Raw genomic sequence first — 11100 nt, 5'->3', positions numbered from 1 at the left:
TAGCTCCAGCTATTACATGACGTAACGTTATATACCGGAAAACCACAAGACATAACCGATAAGGAAGCTATACACACTGCCACAAGGTAGCTCAGCTAGGCTCGTTCTGCTACAGCACGGCCGTGTTCCATTGTTCCCAGCTGTCAGAAGGCCTCACAAAGCTCTGCAAAGGTCTGCAGAAGGTGCTACACGCTACGGACCAGGGTAAGTGCCTGTTTGTATGTGCAAATTCTTGCTGTTTGTGACAATTATTGAGCTAGCTACGTGAGCTAGCTAGCTGGCTGAGGTCAGCAAGCTAGCTACACGCTTTGTACATGTCATTATAAAATTCATGTATTGATGTACTAAAACATTAGTAGACTTGGAACTAAGCTATAAGGATGTGTGCTATAGCTTGGGTTGAGCTTTGCAAGTCATTGGGGTGCTATATGTTAATAGCTAGCTAGCTAGCTGACATTTTTGCTGAAGAATGTATTGTTACGTGCATCCCACGGTACGTGGTCATCCTGGGCCTCACTCCACTGAGCTCTCTTCCATTGCAGCCACACGATCCTCACTGTATAGTCGAGCACATAATGGCTAACTGTCGAACCACTCTCAAGGGAGACTCACTAGCTGCTAGTGGTTCTACCGACAGTGACTGCCACAGTGAGCCACCAGCTGCCAGCAAGAAGCAAAGCAAAGATGAGCCTCTGGAGAATCAACTGGAGACAGATAAACGGAAGAGCTTAGAGAAAGACAAGTCCACCAGCTCACAAGGTGAGGAGGTTGTTATATGCCTCCAAATAATAGCTCAGCTCTAAGTAGATTCATTGCTTGTCTTAGCAAGCAGTGCAGTTAATCATTGTTCCATGATCAGGACATGTATGATAGCTCTTTGTGTGTGTGTCATTGTCAATTTGCTTGCTAGAAACTCAGTCATAATCCTCTTTCATTTTCGGTGTTTTTGTTAGTGCATAAGAGTCAACATTGCATTGGGGATGTATGTGGCATCAAAAGCTTGGACTGTGAATTTTTAACAACCATAAATCAACTCTTCTTGTGGGATAATTTTCACCTCTATCTAATAATGGAGTCCATTCAATAAATATTTTGTGGAGCCAATCCATGGTAGCTAATGACTAGTGCTTGATAGAGCTGAGCTTGGTGTTTGCAGCTAGCTAGCTGTTGGTCTACCTACCTGATAAGGAAGCCTTGTGCATGCTCAGCTACACATTCCAGATGCTGTGCATTCCCAGCTACATACTGTGAAGAGGTTGCTAGACCTGCTGGATGGTTTTAGTTGCAGTGTGAAATGTTACTGCTGTGCACAGTACTTTATCAGATGGTTGTTCTCATTGCCCCCAGGCAAACTGGTTGATGATGCAGAGGACAACAAAGCCACTACAGGTAGACACGGTGTTGCCTTATCATACAGGGTGGCTTTCCATTTTGAAAGTTCTTGTGGTGCATTGTATATAGATTGTTAGAATTATTAACCACATTATATTGATGCGTGTGTAGCCTTTTTGTTCCAGTGTGTGCTCTGCTTGTGTAGTCTAGCATATCCTAGTGTGCAAACACTTGCTCCAGCAACTAACCTCTCACCACACACACACACACACACACACTGCAGGCAGCAATGGTGGATCAGAACCAGTCAAACAGTAAGTAGCATCGATGCATGCATGCGTGGTGTATTTTGATTAAACCACACTACCTGTGTTATCATCATCTGTAATCTATTCTCCTGTGTGTGTGTGTGTGTGCAGGTTTGATTGCTCCTGTGGGCGTACCTTTGTGACGCAAAGGGGACTGTCCCTGCACCTCTCACACTACCCCGATCACAGACCAGATAAAAAGGACACCCCCACGAAACCCACCGCTGCTAAACCTACACCCACGAAACCCCCCACTAAACCCACGCCCACGAAACCCGTTGACCCCGCCCCCATTGAGAATGAGTCCACGTCGCCCCCACCATCACCAGAGGAGGAGCCATCGTCACCGTACAACTACTCGTCGTTTAAAACGTCTTCTCGTAACCCGCAGTACTATTCGATCATTCGTACTCGTAGCAGCAGTGGGGTGGAGGGGGAGGGGGGCACCAAGAGACCCAGGGGGCCAACAACCGGAGGAGGAGGACCCCCCACGAAGACACTGATACTAAACTCAGGAGAGAAAGTTCCAATTGGTGGAGATGTGTCTGAAGACTCAGATAAGGACAAAGAAAGTCCTCTGGCCAGAAGACGCAGCTTGAAGGACACTGACATAAAGAGAACAGGCAAGAAACATACTCGAGCAAGATCAGCAAATTCTGAACAAATATCTCCGAAAGGAAGTCCTGAACCTGAGGTGGGGTCCAGCACGGGAGGGGGTCTGAAGAACAGTCCCGTCACACGCTCCAATTCTGCAACCATGAAAGCTCCTGCATTTGTTTCACTGCCACCATCCCGCAGGAAAGGGGCTCGTAGAAGTGGGCGTGGTCGAGGGAGTACTGCAAGTGGGCGGGGCTCCGAGGACACTGAGATTGAAGACGATGGCGAGAGTTTTGCCACGTCCCCTGTCACTAAACCTGAGGCCCCTAAAACGACTGAAGAGGAACCCCCTCCGCCCGTCAAGAGAAAGAGAGGACGTCCACCTAAAGTACGCAAGTCTGATGAATCACCAACTAAGAAGAATCCTGATACAACAAAGAAACAGAACAAACAAAATGATGAGAAAATACCACTCTGGGAGAACTTAGATACCGAGAATGATATCAATGCGACCACACCCACTGATACCACACCAACTACTGATATAGCGGCAGAGGAGAAAGGCAACAGAAGTTTCAAGACTGTGGCTTTGCCCAAAAAGGGAGGTAACAAAGAGAGTGAAAAGGAACCTACCAAAAGACGCAAGAGTACACAAAAAGCTGCTGAGGAAGAGGTCCCTATCGTTAACGAGGCTAACGAACCTGCCACCAAACGTACAAGGTCAAAGTCCAAGACAAAAGATGCCAGCAAAACTGACTCACTGGACACTGCTAATGAAGGCAACAAAGAGGAAGAGAATGTTGGAAAACCAGTAGAGGAAACCACAACAACCACCAAGTAAGGCGCACAGTGCAGTGTGTGTGAGTGTGCGTGGGCGTGTGTGACAGTGTCATCATTATGTATAACTATTCCTAGGGCTGAAGAAGTGCCGCCAGTGGAGGAAGTAAAGAATGAGATAGAGAAGCCAGCAGAGCCGGATGGTCGTCTTATGGAGCCTCCCCCTCTCCCCCCAACCTCTTCTCCCACAGGCTACCTCCATCCATACCATTATCCAGGCCCATACCCTCACCCCCCACCCATCATGTACCCTCCGGGACCCTCCTCGTATCATCCCTACTATGGCTACCCTGGAGGCCCACCATCCGGACCCTATCACATGCCCCCTCCGCCAGGAATGGTCGTACCAGCCCACCCTGGACCACCTATGGGTACGTACATACATGATTTCCCGACAGAATGTGCATAATTATTGCGTTATTTTACAAATTTCTTTGCAATATTATTCTGGTAGCCCATAACCTGCGTTTAGATTATCCAATTTTGTATTTGTAGCTCCAAGAATTACCTTTCCAATGGTGTGCTTAAATACAAGTTTTGTGATTGATAGCAATTTCGACAGAACTATAGCCTTGCGTTAATTTTTTGGTGACTTGTTCAATTTCTGAAATTTGTTTTTGAACCGATATCTATTATCTCTTGTACTACAGTACTTGGTCCCCCTCCAGGTGACCTCTCACCCCATGGGGGAGTCCCCTACCCCCCACAGAGTGGCCCCACCCCCACCAGCGGCGTACAGGTATCAGTGCTGGACAAGCCCCCCACTCAGCTGCCTACAGTGACAGTGCCGTTACCGACCAATCGAGGCAGGCCTATGTACATGGAGGGTGGTCACCCGGGCAGTCCTATCAGCCCCCAGGCTATGATGAGGCCGCCCTACATGCCAGGAATGGGCTCCCCTGAAGGTATGTAACTATTTTTTTTATTTTTTTTTATTAAGAAATTTTATGCAAAACCAAGGTATGCATAAGGGTAGGTCAGGTAGCTCAGATGGCTAGTGTGAAGACTTCCCCTGGACAACACAACTATAGCTATCTCTGTGAGGCATTTATTTCCTGCATACATGTATTAACATGTTGGTTTCTGTGTTAACAAGAGCACATACAGTTGTGTGCATACATGTACATGTGCCGTACAAAACTATACAGTGTAAAAATCCTTTCATATACATGTACATCAATTGTGTGAACATGTAACTTCTCCTTGTGTAGAGATGCCACACCCCCTGAGCCACGCCTATCGTCCCATGCCTCCTATGGCAGGTTACCATCCGATGCCACACCCCCAGGGACCATACCATCACGCCCACCCCCACCTAGCCGTGAGATTGGATCACACGGGAATGCCATATATGGAGTGGGCACCAGTAAGAGAGTTGTGTGCATAATTATGTGTATTATTATAGCTACATGGTAACTGTGTGTTCAGTGATTGACCTCTCACACCCGCCCACTCATACTCTCACATCCGCCCACACCACACACACAGGAGCACAAGCCTCAGCATGCACAGCATCCACAACCTACACACGATGAGGCGTAAGTGCAACCACACTCACCATTCATTATAACGACGTGTCACAGTGGCTATAATTGATTGTGTGTTCCCCTCCCTTGTAGTAACTCTCGTCCTGTCGAGTGTCCAGAGTGTGGTCGCATGTTCAAGAACAACAAAGCCCTCAATGGTCACATGAGATTACACGGAGGATTTGATTGGACCAAAAAGGTGTGCATATTGTACATGTAGAGAGCCTACAGAAACATGCATACAGTTATAATCTGTATGGCTGTGGAATTTCTGTAGAGAAACCTTTCCAGTTGGTGCTTCCTACGTATTTTTTGTTGACTCTATCCATTATTGAACTAGTGTTATTATTATTATTAATGTTAATAGTCGCCTCTCCAGCCGTACACCGCTCCTGAGTACAACGTGAAGCATGCTCCTCTGAGTATGGGAGGAAAACCCACCACCACCACTAACAACAAGGCAACTGAGGAGAAACCGAGCAACAAGAAGCCTAAAGCATCGAGCAACAATAAACGGTCTCGCTCCAACTCACGGTCTTGCTCCCCCACTCCTACGTCAGCTAAGAGCAGCAGCAAGGTCCGTCGAACCTCAGACGAGTCTAAGAAGAAAGGCGGAGGCAATCTCACTCCACTACCTGTGCCAAGAGCTCCCAGTGTGTTCACATTCGATAAGGTTGAGCGAGAGGAGGGGGACACACCCTCAGGGGCAGGAGGACGTAACGGCACTCTGGATGATCTCTGTCGGGCCGCTGAGTTACTGGATAGTATGGAGGGGAAGGGTGGGGCCAGCAAGGGACCCCCCACAGAGGAGGGGGAGCTGGATGAAAACGGACGTCATCGACCCAAGAATATCACAATACCTCAGACTCAGTCCACTCCTATTATCGATCGAGACAAGCTACGACTTGGTAACACACCCCCTTACACGCCCCCTCCCATCCTGAGCCCCTCACGTTCTCTGAGTATGCTCTCTGGTAGTGCTGGACCAGCCCCCGGTACTCCGTGTCGTATCATGTCCCATTGGAGCAGTCGACGTAGCAGCGATGGTCATCCTCTCTCCGAGTCAGAGGAGACCTACAATGAGCCGAGGATTAACGTGGGGAGGGACTTCCAGGCAGATCTGCCACCCTGCAGTGGTGAGTGGCTCTACAGTGGTCAATAGAGAAACATTGGTATATTACATCATGTACTTGTTCGTATACATGTCAATAGCCAAGTATGGCAATATGTGTAAAGTTATTTTATGGTATAATATGCAATTTACATGTAAGTGCCAAAACTCAACTTTTTGAACGGCCATAACTTTAGTTCTGGTGACCCAATTTCAATGATTTTGTGGTTTTCTGAAAGCCTAAAAGACTCTTTCAGTTGGTATGTTCAATCATTTTTTGACCCATTTTTGGCATAAATTGGGCTATAGCCCATGGTTATTTGTCAAACATGAGAAATTTGACCATGTTGCAAATTTGAGATTTAAGCATCCCGTTTAAAAGAGCTCCTTTTAAGCTTTCAGAAAATCAGTGAAATTAGAACATTGCTACACGAGTTATGGCCGTTCAAAGATGCTACACTAGACACAGTCCCATGCAATGTATTATCTGTGTATCCCCCAGAGTCTAACAGTACTGCGTTGGCTGGAGATCCAAAAGCTGTCAAAGTATGGCAGGTGATTGAAGACCTCACTCCAGAGGATGAGGCCACCATCGATGGCTACCTGGAGATAGCCTGCTCTCCTGCTGTGCTACACTCTGGCAGGAACAAGGAGCTGGCTCTGCACCTCCTTTATCAGCTGGGAGGATCAGTCAAGGTACTGTGAGCATAAATTTTATACCTTCTATACAGTGTGTTTTCTCGTTACTGACCCCCCCACACACACACACCCACCCACACACACACACACACACACACACACACACACACACACACACACACACATACACACACACACTATAGGAGGCTGTTCGTTGCCTGCTGGCTGGTAAGACAGTGTTCCCGACGTCCCACTCAATGGCCAACTATAACTACTGTGGGTCAGGGCGATGGTCAGCTCGGGAGAGGCAACAGTTCAGAAGAGCTTGGAGGGTCCACCGAAAACAATTCCATCTCCTCAAGAGCGCTGTGAGTGTAGTGTGTCTCATCTCACTAATAATTTTTTATTTTTTTATTTTTTATTATTATTATTTTATTTACTTCAGGTTGATAGTAAGAGTATGCCGGAGATGATCGAGTATTACTACACTTGGAAGAAGTACTGTAGTGATGAATATCGTGGGAGGAGTCGACACTTCAGTGAGGAGGTAACGTCATTCATTCATTATCCTCTCGTTCTTTATATCTTCCCCTGCAGATATTATCGGACGATGAGGTGGGAGAGTTACGGTCATCCAGTTCCGAGGCGTCAGGTGACCACGAAACTCCGCCTTTTTCACATATAATTAAGAAGAATATTAAACAAGAACCGTATGAGGTCAAAGGTGGAAAAGGTCGTGTCCTGGAGCCAGATTTTGAGCACCTACCTATAGTGTACGCCCCACACACCTCCCAGCCACCGGGGCAATCACAGCATCAGTACAAGTGCAAGTACCCCGGCTGCAATCAGGTAAGCTGCCGTAATTATATCTAGGAATAACAACGTACTAATTCATACATGTGCAATGTTAAGTACATTGTACAACAATTCTGAATATCATATACATGTAGCGGGTAATTTTTTGTGGGGTAAAAAATTTGTGGGCAAGCTGACCTCGACAAAAATGTTCCCCACGAAAACCTAGGCGTGGTTTACCAGAACACATGCAATGCAGTGCACGTAATAAAGTCATTTGAGTAAAACGAATTTTTTACCACGTACATTACCCGCTATAATTATGGAAAATACTGTGTAGCTATAGTGTGAGACTAACGCCACTTCCGTTCCTCTTCAGATATTCACGTCTATATTTGCTCTCAACGGACACATCAGGGTCCACGGTGGAAGGTAAGCCCCTCCTTCTTATATTAGTGCTGTACTGACCTTTGTACCCTTCGACAGTTTCTACCCTAAACCCTTTGCCCCTGGTATGCCAAGTAGAGCCTCTGCATTGCATCATGCCACCTTCAATGCTGCGTACACACACCAACCTCAAGGAAGACCTTCTGGCAAGGTAACAGAACCACGCTCGCAGCAACAACTAGAGTTGGCCAAGGCTTTGTTAGAGCTCCCTCGGCCTCGTAGCCCCGCTAAGGGGATGAGCTACCACACCCCCTCTCCAAAGCCCTCCCCTAAGAGCCGCTCTCCAGGCGTTAGGAAGAAGCTGTCGAGTGCCAGTCCCGGGGAGAGGGACGGTTTCTATCCTTGCAATCGCTGCGGAAGGTACGTGTGTGTGTGTGTGTGTGTGTGTGTGTGTGTGTGTGTGTGTGTGCGTTGGTCAAAATGTTTCATCTCGTATATTAGTGGTCTCTAATTCTGCACAGTCAGCTTATTCTGATTGATTTAATTTTATGCCCTACTCTGAGAGATGTGTGTACACTTGGCTATAATTATACGAATACTCTGTCTCATCTTATCAATGTGGTATTGGCCTCCATTTCCACACAACATTAATTGGTTACATCCTTTATGCTCTACTCTGAGAGATGTGTATGTGTGTTTAACAGGCTCTACCATTTCTTGTGTGCACTGTGTGTTATGTGTAGTGGGCGGTGTTTAACAGGCTCGACCATTCCTTGTGTGCACTGTGTGTTATGTGTAGTGGGCGGTGTTTAACAGGCTCACCATTCCTTGTGTGCACTGTGTGTTATGTGTAGTGGGCGGTGTTTAACAGGCTCCACCATTCCTTGTGTGCACTGTGTGTTATGTGTAGTGGGCGGTGTTTAACAGGCTCCACCATTCCTTGTGTGCACTGTGTGTTATGTGTAGTGGGCGGTGTTTAACAGGCTCTACCATTCCTTGTATGCAGGGTGTTCACTAAAGTGAAGAGTCGCAGTGCTCACATGAAGTCGCACATTGTCAAGCAAAACTGACTCTACTAGGATCAACTATAGCACACACACACACACACTCATTCACTTATCAAGGTCGTGCAATATCATGTATTAATACGTACGTCACGGTGTCAGAGATCATTCACTGAAGCCTCTGACAGAGTTCTTATCTTACGTTGTTAGAATGTTGTTTGTATACAAACACTCTCAAACACTCTCTATGTTAATGTTGTGTTTTGTATATTGCTGTTACGCTGTTGTACATACGTCTATTATAGTCTTATCATATTACTGATTATTATAAATGGTCAATCAACTTGTTCAATATAAAACAGTGGGATGGGACAGGGTAATATAATGCATGGGAAATATAACGTAAGAACACAACGTATATAAAATTATATGTATATTAATGTCATTAAGAGAGTTAGTCAGTCTGATCAGTCCTCTGCTTTTTAGGATCAGGGGTGGGGTCAGAGGTCGGATCAGGGGTGGGGCAACTGTTGCGAGTGTCCATTGGCTGAGGGGAGTCCACACTGGTCTCCTTCGTGATCATCGACTGAGTTCCTACGAACAGAGGAAGGGAGTAATAGCATGGAGGGAGGATAAACACAACCAACCCACCTGTAGGTTCAGTTATACTGCGATTCAGTGGTGGAGGCCAAGGGTCATCCATTTCATTGTTTGCTGCCACCACAACACCAGCCTCTTTCTTTGCTGCCTCCTCAAAATCAGCCTCTTCAATTGCTACCTCATCAACACTAGATTCCTCATTTGCTGCCTCCAGTTGTTCTCGTGGGAAGTAATCATGAAGTAGCCTGCTATATATCCTGTAGTCTACCTCTAGGAAAACACAGAAGATGACTCGATCCACCTGTGTACCATCACCATAGCAACCAACACTCTGTATAGTCAATATAGCTCTCACCTTGTCAGCATTATGTACTAGCCATTCTCTCGTTGTTGCCAGGGCAACATGGGCAGCATCCTCGTTAGGATACCCTACACACAATATACATGTATACACACACCACCCACACACACCACCCACCCACACACACACACACCCACACCACACACACCCACACCCACACCACACACACCTCCACCCCCACACAACATGGCAGCTTACCATAGACTCCAGTGGCTATGCAACAAAATGCCTGTCAACAGAATGAGGTGATTACATGTACACTGAAGAATGTCTACCACTTACCACTGATTTGATCTGTTTCTGTTTCACCAGATGAAAACAAGACGTGTAACAGTTCGTGAGTGTCTCTCTGCTCCTGTTCGTGGGGCCAACAGTGTGGAGGATATCTGTACACACACACACACAAGCATTATAGAGACACAGCAATGAAGGCTGGATTCCAACGATCGTAAATAATTAGAAGCTTTTCAATTTGATTGGGAGGGTGTGCCCAATTTTATACCAAATACACACACACACACACACACACACACGCACACACACACACGCACACACACACACACACACACGTACAACAGTAGCTTACACTGAGCTGGCAACCTATGCCCTCCAGTGATCTTGGTCTCCCCTGCTCTGCCTCCCCTTAGACTGCGACACTCTGTCTTCAATGACCCGGAGGCTGCTCTATGAATGGCCCCATCCACACCGCCCCCTCCCATGAGGGAGGAGTTTGCAGCATTCACTATAGCACCAATCTCTAGACTAGTAATGTCTCCTCGCCACAAGGAGACCTTGCTATTGAGGGTGGAGTCAGGAGCAAAGCGGGAGGGGCCTCTCAGTGTAACTGCAATAATGGAGAGAAATATTATAGCCCAAGCTTTTGTTTACTTTATTTACATGATTTTTGTACATTTCAATCAGAACGTAATCACTGATAATGATGAAAGTAATCATTGATAGGCGTTTAAAACGGCTATAAAACGCAATATTTTATTGTGAAACTGAAAGTTATGGGTAGTCAAAGCTAGCAGCTACCACACAGCCTCAAGTCAGCAAGGTACAATTATTATGGTGACCCAAAGTTAAATACCTTGTATGTCCAGTTGTTGCTGCCACGGTGTAATGTCCTCAAGAGTAACGTAACCACGGCATGTGTATTGCTTTCTCTTGTCATCTTGTAACAGGCCCTCCCAGTAAGCACGATCTGTGGAGCGATAGACATAACTCATTGCTACATAACCAGAGGGGGGTTATAACGTACCTCTAACCTCAGTTGCTGAAGTACCTCTAACCTCAGTTGCTGAAGTACCTCTAACCTCAGTTGCTGAAGTGAACAAACTTCGTACCCACGATATTGGACGTGCTGCCAATGTTATTAATGTCCATGGACACTTCTCCCCCTCCCCCTCCCCCTCCAGTACGTCTCTTTGCTTGGATGCATCCACAGGGCCGGGGGGTGTGTTAGACCTGCTCCTGGGGGGAGTACTGACGAGGAGAGGGGTGGTGGACGACGGACTAGGACTACTGTTATCAGACATGAAACACCTGAGCACACAACAGGTTCTCCAACACTGACTCATCGTTGTGCTCTAGTTGGTAAAGG

At 46.7% G+C, this 11100-nt stretch overlaps 2 protein-coding genes across 6 annotated transcripts; one reads left to right on the top strand and one right to left on the bottom strand.

The window, feature by feature from the left end:
- The first annotated feature begins 36 nt into the window (after positions 1-36).
- On the top strand, positions 37-8879 carry LOC135348274 (trithorax group protein osa-like). Of its 4 annotated transcripts, none has more exons than XM_064546447.1 (18): positions 37-203; positions 541-759; positions 1348-1389; positions 1616-1646; positions 1752-3074; positions 3153-3445; positions 3725-3979; positions 4286-4440; positions 4563-4612; positions 4694-4799; positions 4968-5736; positions 6214-6407; positions 6554-6718; positions 6796-6897; positions 6948-7199; positions 7525-7577; positions 7632-7952; positions 8539-8879. In XM_064546447.1, the coding sequence occupies exons 2-18, from the start codon at positions 576-578 to the stop codon at positions 8600-8602; spliced, it is 4359 nt and encodes a 1452-aa protein (XP_064402517.1). In that variant the 5' UTR covers positions 37-203; positions 541-575; the 3' UTR covers positions 8603-8879. The 4 variants fall into 4 exon arrangements, with proteins under 4 accessions (XP_064402517.1, XP_064402519.1, XP_064402518.1 ...); XM_064546449.1 differs by having other exon boundaries at positions 37-204; positions 543-759; positions 3743-3979; XM_064546448.1 differs by having other exon boundaries at positions 37-204; positions 543-759; positions 4980-5736.
- On the bottom strand, positions 8872-11077 carry LOC135348285 (ADP-ribose glycohydrolase MACROD1-like). Of its 2 annotated transcripts, none has more exons than XM_064546463.1 (8): positions 10759-11077; positions 10588-10701; positions 10084-10341; positions 9780-9883; positions 9696-9726; positions 9492-9565; positions 9188-9437; positions 8872-9130 (listed from the first exon to the last, which is right to left on the bottom strand). In XM_064546463.1, the coding sequence occupies exons 1-8, from the start codon at positions 11075-11077 to the stop codon at positions 8991-8993; spliced, it is 1290 nt and encodes a 429-aa protein (XP_064402533.1). In that variant the 3' UTR covers positions 8872-8990. The 2 variants fall into 2 exon arrangements, with proteins under 2 accessions (XP_064402533.1, XP_064402534.1); XM_064546464.1 differs by having other exon boundaries at positions 10807-11077.
- Between the last annotated feature and the right edge of the window lie 23 nt (positions 11078-11100).

Source organism: Halichondria panicea, chromosome 15 (assembly GCF_963675165.1).
Source record: "Halichondria panicea chromosome 15, odHalPani1.1, whole genome shotgun sequence".
In the NCBI taxonomy this organism is placed as follows: Eukaryota; Metazoa; Porifera; class Demospongiae; order Suberitida; family Halichondriidae; genus Halichondria; species Halichondria panicea.
This window is presented reverse-complemented; position numbering and strand designations above follow the sequence as displayed.